At 43.9% G+C, this 15,213-nt stretch overlaps 1 protein-coding gene, 1 long non-coding RNA gene and 1 other non-coding gene across 3 annotated transcripts; 2 read left to right on the top strand and 1 right to left on the bottom strand.

Annotated features, from left to right (window-relative positions):
* The first annotated feature begins 4,708 nt into the window (after window positions 1–4,708).
* On the top strand, window positions 4,709–5,015 carry LOC148703525 (signal recognition particle RNA). Its single transcript, XR_015987768.2, has one exon.
* Window positions 5,016–7,160: 2,145 nt separating this feature from the next.
* Window positions 7,161–8,184, bottom strand: LOC120111783 (uncharacterized). Its single transcript, XR_015987759.2, has 4 exons — window positions 7,957–8,184; window positions 7,737–7,829; window positions 7,515–7,599; window positions 7,161–7,414 (listed from the first exon to the last, which is right to left on the bottom strand). It is a non-coding gene; the product is annotated as an uncharacterized LOC120111783 (long non-coding RNA).
* A 957-nt stretch (window positions 8,185–9,141) lies between these two features.
* LOC103695473 (NADH-ubiquinone oxidoreductase) lies at window positions 9,142–9,944 on the top strand. Its single transcript, XM_008776815.5, has 2 exons — window positions 9,142–9,386; window positions 9,489–9,944. Exons 1-2 carry the CDS (start codon window positions 9,233–9,235, stop codon window positions 9,635–9,637), a joined length of 303 nt encoding a protein of 100 aa, XP_008775037.4. The 5' UTR covers window positions 9,142–9,232; the 3' UTR covers window positions 9,638–9,944.
* The last annotated feature ends 5,269 nt before the right edge of the window (window positions 9,945–15,213 follow it).

Here is a 15,213-nt window from a genome sequence, read left to right as displayed (position 1 = left end):
CCCTCGGCGGAACTCAGCTCGGGACCCCCCGCGGCCGGCTCAGGTACCTCCCCAGTAAGAGCCTCTTGAACCGATCGATCAGCCTCGGCGGCCTCGGGTTCGGCAACCTGTCCCTCGACCTCGATTCTGGCAGCCTCGGGTTCGGCAACATGTCCCTCGACCTCGATTCCGACGGCCTCCTCCTCGTCCTCAAGTGCGGAGGGCAAACCGAACTCATCACCGAATCCTGATTTCGACCGGATCCCAGACAGGTCGAACTGAGGGCAATACCGAGCCATTTGTCTTCGAAAATTTTCGAAGCCCCGGAGGAACCCGTCCACGGTCTCCTCCTCCAACATATCGCGGAACTCTTCCGACTCTTTGAAGAGCTTCCCGGCGTTCTCGGCCCGCTCGAGCGCCCTTCTCTCCCGGGCCTCAAGCTGCTCGACCTTTAGGCGGAGAACTCCACCCTCATATTTATAGCCGGCGGCTTCAGAGTGGGCCTCCGCAAGACGTGCCTCAGAGTCGTGCAGCGCCGTCCTCGTTAGGGCATGCGCGGCCCTCTCTTCCTCGAGCTCATCGGCGATTGCTCGCTGACCGGCCTCGGTGGCCTCCCTCCGAGCGACGGCCTCAGTTAGCGCGGCCTCCGACTCCGCGAGCTTCTTCTTGGCCGATTCCTGTTGTTTGCGGAATCGCCGAGACTCATTCTAGCATTCCGAGGCAATGAATACCAGAGTGTCTATTTCATGAATATGCTGCAGGGAAAATAACAATGAGTAAGAGAAAAGAAAATGTCGACGACTAAGGACAAAATAAGAGGACAGCTTACCCGAGCAGTGTTGCAGTATGTCTGGTCGACAATCTCTTCGAGACCGAGATTCCTGAAGTCGGCCTGGTCGGCCGGGAGCATTGTGCGACGAAAGACGGCGCGCGCAACGTCACCATCCCGGAAGGCCGAGCTGCCCTCAGGGATCGGGGATTCCGGGTCGGCCGACTCCCTTCCGGAACACCCCCCGGGGCCCCTGCTCGGCTCGGGCCCCGAGCGCCGCAGGCGCAAGGCCGACCGACCCGCTTGTTGAGAAACGGGGGCGGGATGTTCCGAAGGCGCCGAGTCCGATGCCCTCCTGGAACCCGAGCTCGTATGCTCGGCGACTGGGACCCCTTCCCGGACGGACCCCGACGCTCCGGCCTCGGAACCCCTCACCTCGGCAGGGGTAGAAGCAGCAGCCAACTTGGCCTTTTTTCTGGGCTCGGGAACAGCCCCACCAGCTTCGGCTGACCTCCGTTTCAGCCGGAAGAAGAGAGATGTGTTGCTAGTCGGCATTCGGGGAATGTCTGAAATAAAAAAAGAGAAGAAGAAAAAATTCTAAGAAAAGAGAGAAAAAAACGAATAAGGTAAAGACAAAACAATGTGACCGCTCTTACCCTCGGGACGTGCCGAACTCAGGCCAACGCTCGCCAAGGCACCCTCTTTTAGGAGGTCGGTCAGGTTGAAATCCTTCCCGAGGCCCCGCGGAGCGTTAAGGACCCTCTGCTCGCCCGCCGAGGGCTCGGAGAGCCTGTTAAGGGCCTTCAGCCGGAGGTGCCCCCACTTGGGTCGAATCCCCATGACACCTCGGATGCAAGAAAGAAAAATCTTCCCTTTCACTCATGAATAGAGGAAGGGGCACCTTGGAAAAATGACATACCGCTCCGAAAGGCGAAATATAGCCACTCTCCATCCGTCGGGTTTGTCTTTAATAAAAAACACCGGCGAAAAACGCTCACCGAAGTCGGAATCCCGTGCGCAAGGCAAAGGGACAAGAATCCGACGATGGTCCTCCATGAATTCGAAGCAAGCTGTGCTGGGACGAGTTGGTACTCCACCAGCAGGCTGTTCACGAACTCATGGAGAGGGAACCGTAAACCAGCCCAGAGCGTCTCGAGATGAATCCCGATCCGACCTGGGGTCGGCCGCGTCACCCTATCCTCCCGCCTCGCGGTTTCGAGATGAAACCCGGGCCGGAAAAAGAACCGGGTACGGACCAGTTCCAGCTTCTCCCCCGACAGACTAGATCCAATCTCATCCGAACCAAGACCCATTTTAGAAGAAAGAAAAACAACCAAAAGAGGAAGAAGACGAGAAAAAGCCCAAAAAAGAAGAAGAAGAGGGACCCCCTAGCTAACGCAGGAAGGAAACCTACGGGGGGAACCGCCGGAGATCGCTCCGAGCACCGTCGGGGAAGCTCTGTTGCGACTGAGAAAGAAGACAAGAGGATAGAAACGGCGGAAAAAAGGGAGCAACCAAGCAAGACCTCCCTTTGAGCCAGATTGAGGGGTTTATATAAACCTTTCTAACGGCCCAGATCGGCAGAGCTGGTTTCCACCCCTCGTCCAGATCACGCCACGTGTCGGCCTCGGAAGCCGAAGCAGCGCATTCATTCTGGGCTGATGCCTCGAGTACAGAATCGAGGCGATGTCCCGTCGGATCCCGAAGCCCCATCATGAGCTCACTATACGAAGCAACCTCGAAGGACGAAGGGGCATCGCCCCCTCTTCCCCCATTAAGGACGCCCCGAAACGTGCGGAGCGCCAGAATAATTTAAGATTCACTGGTCCCCACTAGTTTAATAATGGCAGTTACTTCCTGAGCCCGAGCTCGCGAAACGACTCGAACTCGGAAGTCGGGGGTAGTGTTGGGGGAATGTAAGTCGCCCCCTAAGCACATGAGCACGCCAACGGCCCACGACCTCGGAATTGCCCGACCCCGGACACCTGACCTGGCGCCCGACCTCGGACGTCTGACCGGACGCCCGACCTGGCGCCCCGCCAGGCGTCTAACTTCAGAGCTCTTGACCTCGGAAGTTCGACCTCGCCAACTCATGCGACGTGCTAAGCCGTACGGCAACCTCGCCCCATCACATCACAGGTAATCCAACACCCCCTATAAAAAGGGGACCCCTCCATCCTAGAGGGGGTTGGACTCTGAAACCCGAAAAAGTATATCTTCCTCCTCTCTCCTCCCCCACAGATTAGCCCCCTCTGACTTAAGCATCGGAGGGCCGGCGCCGGAAATCCCGGCCACCGGCTTTCTTGCAGATCTTCCGGAGGATGCTGCCCGCCGACGGATCGCCGCCCGCCAGTTCTCGCCTGAGCTCCTCCTTCCCAGCGGACAGGTCACCCCCGGGTCCCATTTCCAGCAACAAACAAAAGCCATGATCAGTTCTTTGGTTCAGTGAAGAGAGAGAACAGGCAGTGGGGTGGGGAGTGGTACCATCTCCCCAATGGACAGTTTTGCATCAGTGAAGAGAGAGAACAGGGAACCGAAGCTTGAGGTCGCAAGAACAAGGATGAGGCTGACTGATTTAGAAAAAGATCATGTCTCAATGAAACAAGAGTTTGTTCACAATGTAAAAGTATCATTCTAATTGGTGAAGCCGGTCATGAATCCTTGACGGCTCCTATCCCATCTACAATGTCCTTTTCCCTCCTACCACATCCAGCAGCACCGAATTTAACTCCCCTGGACCTCTCTTCACCTCCCCACCCCTATCCAAACCCAAACGACCTCACTCATAACCACCTCTGGCTTTCTCCAGCTCCCTCTCTCTTCTTCTCACGTTTCCAACTGTTGCTGGAAATGGGATCTGGAGGCGACCGTTGGCTGAGAAGAAGAAGCTCCAGCAAGTGGTGTGGCGGTGGGCTGCGTCCTCCGGGGGACCTGCAAGAAGCAGGTGGCTGGAGTTTCCGGCGCCGGCCCTCCGATGCTTAAGTTAGAGAGGGACTCTTATGGAGAGAAAGAGATATTGCATGTAGAAGTCAAAAGTCAGAAGTCCTCTCCTCTGAGAAGAGGGAGTCTTCCTTTTATAGGAGGGGTGTCAGGGTTACGTGCGATGTAACTGTGCGAATTAATGAGTTACCGTCATAATTGGACGTGATCGTGTGAATTAATGAGTTGCCGTGGATGACTGGACGTGATTGAGTCAATGAGTTGCCGTGGATGACTGGACGTGATTGAGTCAATGAGTTGCCGTGGATGGCTTGAGATTTCGGGCTGGCTGGAGGTCCGTAGAGATCGTGCGCATTTAACTGTTAACAGTCGCTCAGGCAGAGATCGCGGGATTGGATCCCGGATAAGGAGGAGAAGGGCTTGATTTTCGGTGAGATGGAGAAGTCTGCTTCGTCCTTTGACCGGGTCTTCCTCGGACTTGAGGTCGATCGGGGTTCGGCTTGGTCGAGATCAAGGCCGCAAGCTCTGAGGTCGGGCGCCTTCAAGTCGTGCTCCTTTGAGGGTTGCTGCTATTACGCTCGCCATCACGTACCGGTGATGAATCCACGTATTTTGGGGCAATTCATTTTCCCCCCGACACCAACCAATGTCCTCAAAAATCTTGGACACGGCAGCACCGAAAGCTCAAGGCCACAACCCACCCTCAGTGGGCTTCTGTCGGGCTAAGCCATCCTCATCGTCATCGCCAGCAACCACAGAGCCAGGGAGGTTCCTTGGTGTGAGGAGAAGGCCTTGGGGGAGGTATGCTGTTGAGATAAGGGACCCCACGACCAAGGAAAGGCATTGGCTTGGGACCTTCGACCCTGCCCAAGAGGCTGCCCTGGCCTACGATATCGAGGGAATGCGACGGCTACCATGGGCAGTCTTACGGCAGCTAGGAAGCCGATCATTTTAGTCCCACATCGCCTGCGTGCAAAATAATATGTTCGTTTAAGATACAGAAGTCCCGCCCCCTTTGTCGCCGAGCTTCGTTGCGGGAGCTTGTAACCCGAGTGGGGGCATTAAAGTTGTTTGGACGCTCGGTCGTGCCCCCGAGTACAGGCTCAGGCGGTGCGTTTGGATGACTAGCCCGTTCCAAGTTGATTAGTGAGATGTGCGATTTGAGCGAAGGCTTGGTTCGCGCATCTCCTGAAGAGGAGGGAACAGCGTTAGGCTGGTTTCACAGAGCAGCGAACACCTCCCGCTCTCAACGGTGGAAGGACAGCTAGCCGCCGCCCCACTGACCCTCTTAGGCTCGCAGGCAGACCAATTGCGGACAGCCACTTTTTTTTGTCTTTTCTCCGTACCAAGTTTTCTAAGCCCCTCGAAAAAAAATAGAATTAGGCTTCATATACCTCAAAAATAATATTCATTCGATGAGACCGTCTTCTTAATTAAAAAAACATAAATCATGGTCAGATATATATAAAATATACCCTCCACGCATGCTTCTATTCCTATTTCCTCTACAAAATAATATATATTTAATTTAATGTAATTTCAAAAAATATAGCCAGAAAAATAAGAATAAATTATTTCTATTCCAACTTCTAGTGAATTCATTTTTGACTATCAATAAGTATATTCTTAAGTATAAAAGAATTGCTAACCAAGTTGCAAGATTCATCCGGCATAGTTTCAAGCTCGCCCAATCCAGTCAGCCAACGAGTTAAGCCCGAATCCAAAATCATGACCCAAAAGATAAGCAAGCTCGGTCTGACCCAATCCTACCCATTTGCTGACATAGACAAATCAGCAGTCCCTATATTCAATGTGTCATTTGCTAGCGTGACATCTAATTCCAAATTCCATGAGGACATAATTGCATATTATCATCAAATAATACATACATGCCAACAAATTATGAGGTTACAACTATCGTCATGCTTCTTTTTGGTCCACCATAAAATTTGCACATGCACCCCACTATTCTGAATTATCTATAACATATGCTCAATAAGATTTTCATACACAAGAATAAAAGAAAATATACAAACAACACAAACTAAACGTTTTTTATTACATATATACCATACACAATTACAGGCTGTAACACATTCTCTAACAGGCATTTTGTTGGAGAAAGAAGTTTATCCCAGCACAAAAACACCAAAAAAGAATGCAAAGATGGGAATTTTGAGGTTGATGAATGGACTTCTTTAAAGCCATGACCTCAAAGTTGCGACTATTTCTTTTACTCCCAACCGAGGCATGGGGCTTGGATACAGGAATGTTAAAGGAAGTTTAGAAACTGACCAAATAAAAAGAATGGTGAGGAAGAACCCTATTGGGATGACATGGCATTTGAAATGAAACATAAACAAGCCTCGGTGAAAAAATTGTGAAGCCTAGATTGATTTCAAAGAATAAAACCGGAGGAAGTTTTGAGAATAATTTGAATACCTTTATCAACAAATTTTATAGACCTCGACAACTAGAGACCACTTGAAAGAAAATGACAAAGGATTTTTGTTTGATTGGCAATGAAAAACACAGGAAAACAACTAGAGTGTAGAATATAAAAAAATGACATATGAGAATAGAAAATAAAAAATTATGCGAACTAACAAAAAGTAGAATAAGGGAGAAAAGATATTTATCTTAGACTAAAAGAGTGGTCCAATTTTATGAGACTACTGTAATTGCAAACTTGAGGAGGATCGAATGTAAGTAGTATCATCCTTGCATATGAATAGATTATTTTTGGATGTTTTAGGTCGGAGTCACGTTGGAGCACCACCCGATGCTGTTTCTCCACCATGCAACTCCATCAGAGCATTGCTGTGGAGGCGTGTGGCGATCCTATTCGATCTTTCCAGTTCGAATGGCAGACAACTTAGGAACTCTGACGATACAAACTACTTGCCGTCTGGGTCAGACCGATTCCTAGCAGCTATATTTTTCATTTGAACTTTTCCCAATTTCTAAAGACGTGAGAAATCGTACTTTTTTGTTGAAACTCTTAATTACTTGCTGTGATCCTTCCAATCAGATCTCCAAATAGATTTTTATATTATTATTATTATCATTACGTTATTACTTGATGTGGGTGTAAGTAGAGAGGTTATTGGCGTGGGTACAATGCTTCTTGTTGAAGCACCGAGTTGGTTTCCAGTCTCTGCGATGCTCAGCGGAATACAAATCCTAATCTGGATTAGATATGATCGATAAATCTTGGTTTAAGAGGGACTTTTGAGGATCCTCATGGTCAATGAATTTTTAATATTGGTAGAAATACTTGCTCTCCTAACATAGCATCAAATCCTCAAATTTCGATCATCCTACATTAGCTAGCTTGGCGACAAACACTATTTTTGTTTAATGAGGTGAGCCTATTTTGATTGTCATAAATCTGAAGTAGTTCACTGCAATAGCTCATGCAATGTAGATTGAGCGCTCAGTTCATGATGAAGTATTTTGAGCCACCAACACCTTCTAGTCAAAGTGTTGATCTTTCATTGATCTAATGCTCTAAATATGATAGTGAGACACAAGTGATACATTAGAATACGGATAGCAATAACCCTCTTGCTGTTGGAGTGCAAACATCGTAATCAGGTGAAGATGGTAAACTCGAAGAAATATCACCAAATAATTCTACATGACACATTAATTATTTTCACATAGCTTGACCTTCAAATCTTCTTAATTTGCAAGAACCTGCTCCTTTTCTCCGACCAAGAGTCCCTGTAACAAAAAAAAATAAAAATAATCTTAAAGTAAATAAATACTTTGTTCATAACGGTCATGTTTCTGTCCTCTTTAATTAGAAAGTAAGTGCACTAACCAGCTTCAGCCCTTCAGGTATGAGGAGGGGGGCAGCAGCAGGGAATAAAGACTCCTGTTCCCTTCCTCTCTCTCGGCAGCAAAACCTACAATTCCGACCTCCCTGCCTTAAAAACAATTCCACATACTACTAATCTACTATATGCAATAGAATGGAGCTAAAAACATTCCCAAATAAATAAAATTCACTTATGTTTACGCCCTCGAGGATGGCTGCACTTACTGCTGCTGGCCGCTTCGTTTTAAGGCGTTGTGGTGTTAGTGGGTTTGAATGCCTCCGGCGGCAAGCACTACGGCTGATGCCGCAGTCCCACTGCTGCAGCATGCAAGATTTCTTCATAACTCAAGCACTCGAAAAATAAAAAAGATAGTTTCCAAGACCTGAATCACAATAAGCAGCAAGAACTCGATACTCTAGTTATCAGTCAGAAGATAATTCTTGCCTCAGTGAGTAAAGATGGGCTTGTTTTGCTCTCTTTAGGGGTCCGGCATGCCGCGTCTAACGAGCTCTCTCCATCGTCAGCCATGAGAAGCAAAATCTGCCTCTCTATATCCATAAAGAACGCATCCTTTTCTCCATCAACGTAGGGATCCATTTCTACAAAGGAAAGAGGGAGTTTGATGAACTGGTGGAGCGGCAGAGACAGCGAGGAGGCTATATATAGAGAGAGATGTAACTCCATGGGTGTGTTTCATATGTAAGGTTCAGTTTACGATCCAGGGCTCGTGGGTCCAAGTTGAATGGCTCGATAACGACAATGAATCTATCTTCTTTTTTGTGCGTACAACGAATCCATCCTAATTTCCAACTTTTCCGTGTGGGCCGTGTTGGAGATGAGACAACCTTTTGTCACCCTCCTTGTCACGCTTGCAGCCATGACTGCCATATAAAAATGTATCAACTTATGGGGACGATCGGTGTTACCGTTAGCAATATGTGCGCGTATACGGGTGGAATCTGATCACGGGTCAGAACGGACAAGATCCTAAACAAACTCCTCGATCGTGCCATAGTTTAAGTTTGGCTCCATATTGGATGCCCCATAAGTGGCTTCTTTCCGAGAAAAACTGAAAACAGCTTTGAATTATATCTTAAAATCGTCATTTTTGCTGACGTTTCAGTATGGATGGTGTAATTATTTCCATAAATGTCGTGTTTTTAATATCAGTGATAGCCATGACTATCATTATAGATTCTTATGTTAATTTTGCTAGTTTCTTGTGCAAAAAATAGCAGATAATAGTTGTAACAAATTGAAACTTAAAAAATTAACATGATATTTACTTTTAGACGCACTAAATTAATCATGTATGTATCTTAAGGATGGTCTTGTTTAAGCTCGACCACTCTTATCTACATGCACATGCAAGTACTATGATCAGCCATGCATGAGACAATCATGGGACATGCTGCAATCAATCATAAGCTGGCTCATGAGTGCACAAATTTGCATATAAAGATATAGAAATTTTCTTTAAACTTTCACCGAATGAATTTATTGGTACTAGATTACGTGATAATGGTCAAGTAAAACTTATTGTTTGGGCCCAGCTAACAGCCCAATTTTCATGGGTTAGAAACTGGCCCAGGTTCAAGCTGGATCTGGTTCGTTTCTCTTCCGGTCCGGCCGGAACCTCGCAAGCTGCAAGAAGCCTTTTAGGCTGCGGGGGTTTGGGAAAAGATTGGAAGAGGAGGACGCGGCGACCGAGGGAAGAGAGATGAACACGGACATAACAGCATCGGTGAAGCCGGAGTACCCGGTGGTGGATCGCAATCCTCCCTTCACCAAGACCGTCGCCAACTTCAGCACCCTCGACTACCTCCGTCTCTCCACCATCACCGGTGTCTCCGTCACCGTAGGCTATCTCTCCGGTCAGTCCCGCCGGCTTCGCCCATTCTCCCCCAATCTTTTCTAGGGCTAGGGTTAGGGTTAGGGTTAGGGTTAGGGTTTGACGATCGCTTTAATTCGTGCAGGGATTAAGCCCAACATCCGAGGGCCCTCGATGGTGACGGGCGGCCTGATCGGGCTGATGGGCGGTTTCATGTACGCCTACCAGAACTCCGCTGGCCGGCTTATGGGCTTCTTTCCCAACGACGGCGAGGTCGCACGTTACAAGAAGTAGAGGAAAGTCCAATCGCCGTCGAATAATTCTTCAAACTGCTTTTCTGGTTTTGCTGGTTGATTGTCTTCTAAAAGTCTTCATATGATGTTTATAACATGATGCTTCTGATTTGCTTCTATGATTAGAGATTTGCTTCCAAGGTCAAAAATTCGTAGCGGGTCTCAAATGTTATATAATAAGTATGCGATTGCATCATGTGAAATTTCTACCATGAACTTGAGTATGGATGGATGTTCTTGGATTTTGATGTGTTATGGATCATTTGTAGTTGTGTTCTAGTCATCAATCTCAAGCCTGGTGTTGGTTACTCAGGGACTTTCACATGCCTATTCCAGAATGTTTTCATGTTTTATATTTGTAACGTTTATGTTTTCTTTTTCTTGATAATGCATGATTGTTTTAGATTAATATGTTGTTCATTGGGTTCATTTTTGGTGCTTTTTACATAGTTTTATATTGAGATATGATATTAGCTCGCTTTTTTCATGCATTGATGAAATTCAATCCTCCTAATAATTGCAACAACACTTGATGGTTATGATTATGGTATTGATAAAGTGCAAATTAACACTGTGTACACTAATAGTTCTAGATTTCATTCATGTTCATTACCATATCTAGAATCTAGACAGTTCTAAATGCATCGTCAGAGTAAATCTGAACTCTGTATTGAGTGGTTTTACTCTGTGAATTGTTACTGTTTTGCTTAAGAATGCAAGAGAAAGGATGTTAATCAAAATACTACATTTCAGGGCAAGCTGTTGGCATGTTGCTGTTATCATTTTATCCTCAACTTGTTTTTGTGCTTGGCAATCCAAGAGATAGAGTGTAAACAAAAAATGGAAAGAAACATTTTAGTGTTTCTTGCAGGAATCTTAAAGAGTTTCATCTTGAGATCCATAATTACGGCCTCATGATAGATTATTGTTTCCCAAAAACCATACATTTTGCGCTTTAGCACATTTTCAAAGATGCACTGTTGTGACAGATCCATTGTGGGGTAATAAATGATATGATAGTTGTGTTAAATCCCTTGAGTTATCGGCTTTGAAATGCACCAAAGGTTTATTTATTTATGTTTGAAAGGATGCACATTCATACTTCATCATTGCCTATCTATTTTGTAAATTCATCCCCTTTAGCTTTCTGGATGATTGGTAATGTTTAGGAACAAGAGCTCCACAAACTTCCTTTGATCATTGACCAAATCAAGCAATAATTCAACTATAGGTTCAACACCGTCTCACACATTATGCAGATTGGTAGGAGAAGAAATGAAGGTTGGTTCAGATTTTTCAGCTTTGCTAATTGCTGTAGTGGGATTTCTTTATAGATTGATGTTGTGCTCAATGAACATAATAGGTCTAGCTTTGTATCAACAGCAAATGTTCATCCTTCCAACATTCTATAAAGCAAATCTTAAAACTTACACCTAGTTGTCTAAAACGAGGTTCATCGTGTAGTATTATATGAAAGCAATGGGCCAATTTTGTTTATTTGATATGGCTTTTGAGAGTTAGAGACTCCTTAAAGAACCTCTATATAGGGGCAACAAACTACTAAGGAAGTTACGATAATTCCAATATTAGCCATCAAAAATTTTGTTCTACTTCTTTGTTGGAGCAAACCTATTCACTACTTATCATAAAGCGTAAGCATTGGCACACAACAACCAACCAAGGGGATCTAAGGTACCTTTAACCAAAATTAGCCTTGTACAACATGAAAAGCAGCCTTACAATCTAGTTAACTTGTTCGCCAGGTTAAGAAAGTTGTGAGTTGAACCAAACCAACCAATATTCAGGTATCCGAAACTTGACCTGAACATCTATTATTTTTTTTCCTTTTGCTTCTGGAAGGAAAAGTTTTAGGGGTTAGGACTAAGGATTAGGGTTTGGTCAAGGTATCATTAGCAGTCATAGCAATGGTAGAAGAAGGGTGCATGTTTTTTTTTCCTCCTTTTTGGGATAGGTGGTGGTTAGCGGGGTTGGATTGGGGAAGGGTGGAGAATAGCAAGGTAGGGGCCTAGGTAAGGGTGGGATGGATGGGGCTTGGTGGAGAGTGGTGATGGCACAAAGGTAGAGCATGGTGGAGGCAGGTGATGGAGCATAGATGGAGTGACGTTGGAGGTCGAGATGAGTTAACAACTGCAGTGAGGGTGAGTGCTTTCTTGGGTTATAGTGCAAAGAGAGATGGAGATGGAGGTGGAGATGGGGTAACGACTGCAGTGACGGTGAGTGCTTTCTTGGGTTATTGTGTAAGAGAGAGAGATATGGAGGTAGGGATGGCTAGAAGATGAGAGAAGGAAGGAGGAGTTGTTGGGATTGATGATCATTTAAGGAAGACTTGAAGGATTGCGGATTGGAAATTGCATGGGAGAGTAGCAAAATATGGAATCAAGGGTTTGGAAAAGCGGTTATGAGATATTTGATAAGTAAATTGTTGTTGGATATAAATTTTATTTTATAATACATATAATTTGAACAAGTCCAATTAGGTCCACACAAAACTGAGTCTGACCTAGTTACTAGTAGGGTAATTTGTTGGATCATTTTCTAGGTACATTGGGTCAAAGAATTTTGGCCCATACGTGGGCTAATTGGGTTGAATTTGACCAAATTCTAGCTTATTGGTAGGCCTATGGTCTATGAGTTTCATTCCATGCTTTCATTGGTTAAGATACAATTAGATTCGACTCTTGATTTTAGTTTTGCTAAAATTCTCAACCATTGAGATCCACCATTAGATGCCGCATTTTGCTCAACTATTCATACATATTTTTTTAACCATCAATCATCATCGTCATTGTCATCGCATGATGCTTATGTTAAATGACTGGGAATAAAGCGAGGAAAGTTATACGATAACTCAAAAAGAAGTTATAGAAAAAGGATTACATAGCACTGGCAGTGACTACGTGTTGCAAAAGTTAAACCTGAGTACTTGGGATAACCAGACAAGGCATGTTGGTTTTGGTTTGTTTTGAAACATTAACAATCTCCTTTGTAATATCTTGGTCATGATTTGGTTCTCTACTACAATAGTGAACCAAGAGGGAAAAAACTGTTATAAATGCATAGTATCAATGTTATTTCATGCTTAACTTCTTTTGGAGACATTGTCCTAGTCATTCCACTCCATCTTTGAGCAATTTGCAACTCTTTTCAGTAGTCTTATGGTCTGCATTGTAAAGGGCATTTCTGTAATTCTTTTTTTGAAGAATGTCTCTTGCATCCGTTTGATTGTTTTCTTGCAGCATTTTCATCAATAATAAAGACTCATGAGCTTCTTGTGGGGGAAAATGTTCATTTCATTCCACCATGAAGTATTCTGTTGTTTTCTAGTCAAGCTCTTAAAGCCTAAGGAGGGATTAATATTTTAAAGAGACATGAACAAGGATCCCCAGTATCCAAACTCCATTTTATGACAATAAGGCAGTGGTTAGAAGCTTATTTGAAAATGATCCTTCCATTTTTTGAGAAAAGAAAAAGTTCTTAACATAGCACGAATCATGTTCTTGAAGTGATATTTGAATTGTAAAGATCCATGTGCCTTGGTTTCCATAGTAAGAACTGATATTTTACATCCTAAAAGTTATTGACTCCATCATCTCTCTAGTTAATCTTAAAATCGAAGAAATAGTTCTCCATGATAGTTTAGAGTGGATCTCACTCTGATGAGAGTCAATTTTGTTCTGATTATAAACCTTCCTCCAGATTATAATTATTGTCTTACTAACACATAATAAACAGGTGAAACTTTCCATGAATACATATTTGAAGATAATATATAATGTTTCTGGCTTATCATCTGATCTCTGAACATAATCAATAGGTTTGCTAGTGCATTGGCTTGATTGTAGTCTGGCACAACCCAAATCAAATCCTTATTGGATTGAGACAATAATTTTAATCCAAGCCTAACCTATTGGGTCAGAAACATTATATATTATCTTCAAGCTGAGTTATCTAAAATTTTATGTATTCATGGAAAGTTTCACCTGAGTTATCTAAAATTTATTTTGCCAGTCTATTGGGTTTTCAAGGCTGAATCAGGTCTAAAACATCTAAAACACAAACCATAAGACCTGATTATAGCCTAAACATATTATGCAGAAGAAGAGCTGTTAAGCAACATCTAGGTGTTAGCAACGAGGCATTTTACACAAGATTGATCAACAAATGCATAAAGATCATCATCAACTACTCAAGTTAATGATTAACTAAATAAGGGTTATTTATCAAAAGTAAATTACTTTCTTAAATCCAAGGTGGTGTGTGAAAACAAACACAGTTTTCAGCTTGGATTATCTGTATCCAAGCCTAATCCAAATGACTTTGTTTCAGATTGGACTGGATCATTTTTATACATATGATACCAAAATTATACTAATTTTCATCTTGAATTCAACATTTCTCTTATGTTGAAGATTTTGACTTCAGGGTTGCTTTTTTGTTTTTCATTCTCCTTATTCCTGGAATTCAAGAAGATTTTTCTTCCTAACTGTGGTCAATAACCTCTCTTGCAGTTGTCATCTCCATGTTCTCCGTCCTATATAGATTGAGTTTTAATTTGTTCTTGTAATAGTTCCCCTTTTTCCATACGCAGTGTTGTGTTTTTGATCAAACTATAGCATCATTCGATGATCTCAAAGAACATCTCCTTGAGTCAGCAGCTGAAACAACTTTCTGAAGTCTAGTGTAGTTTTCTTTACACTGTCACTATTTCACATCCTTAGGAAGTATTGTATCTTTATTTCTAATTCAGGAAGTTGTCCTGGTTTGAGAAGGAGTGCCTGATGTTGGCTGTAGAGATAGAATGAGCAACAGAGGAAGAAGTGGTTCCCACCAAGTATATTCAGAATGAATGACACAGAGTCATGGAGGGAAGATATGCTATCGGAAATGAAATAAGAAGGGAGAGGAGGATTGGTTGCCATCATGTATTGTATAACAATGATGTCTATAACAATGCTGGGTTTTCCTGCATAGACTTGAAAGGTCCTGTTGAAAAATATTTTGAAGAAGAATTTATGAAAAGTGTTGGAGAAGCTGTAAGATCCTGGATTCTTTTATGTTAATCAAGCCTTCTTGTCTCTGATTGGTAGATCAAGATGTCTTCTGGTGCACTTCTATTTTCTCAGCAGGAGAACGAGACTGCACAAATGAGGCAATTTAGGGTGATACATCCATGTATGGCAGTAACTGCAATGAGGTCACGTGTTTGGAGCATCAGAATGCAGTTATTCAGCGACTTAAGGTCCAATTCCACCAGAAAATGTTCAAGTAGATGTGGCTTAGCTTCCAATTTTGGTATATGAAAGTTTTGATTCTTACCCTTTCTTTGGATGACATGTTTTTGCCTGTAAGTGGCCATAGGAGTTTGAACTGAATGCCTGGTTAGAATGGATCATCGGTGCCAGCATTGCGAGCAGGTGAGGGGAAGCATATGTTTTAAGAACACTTGAAGTTTCTGAAGCAGGTATGTCACGCTATGTAGAAGTTTCCTATTAGTAAGTGATGGACTTTAAGATGTCATAGGAAGAAGGGGAGCTGTGTATTTGAGCTTGTTATAGC

This window comes from Phoenix dactylifera, chromosome 5, assembly GCF_051530095.1.
Source record: "Phoenix dactylifera cultivar Ajwa chromosome 5, Ajwa_hap1_PhDact_Kaust_v1.1, whole genome shotgun sequence".
Taxonomy (NCBI): domain Eukaryota; kingdom Viridiplantae; phylum Streptophyta; class Magnoliopsida; order Arecales; family Arecaceae; genus Phoenix; species Phoenix dactylifera.
Note: the sequence above shows the minus strand (reverse complement) of the source record. Positions and strands in the feature narration are given on the sequence as shown.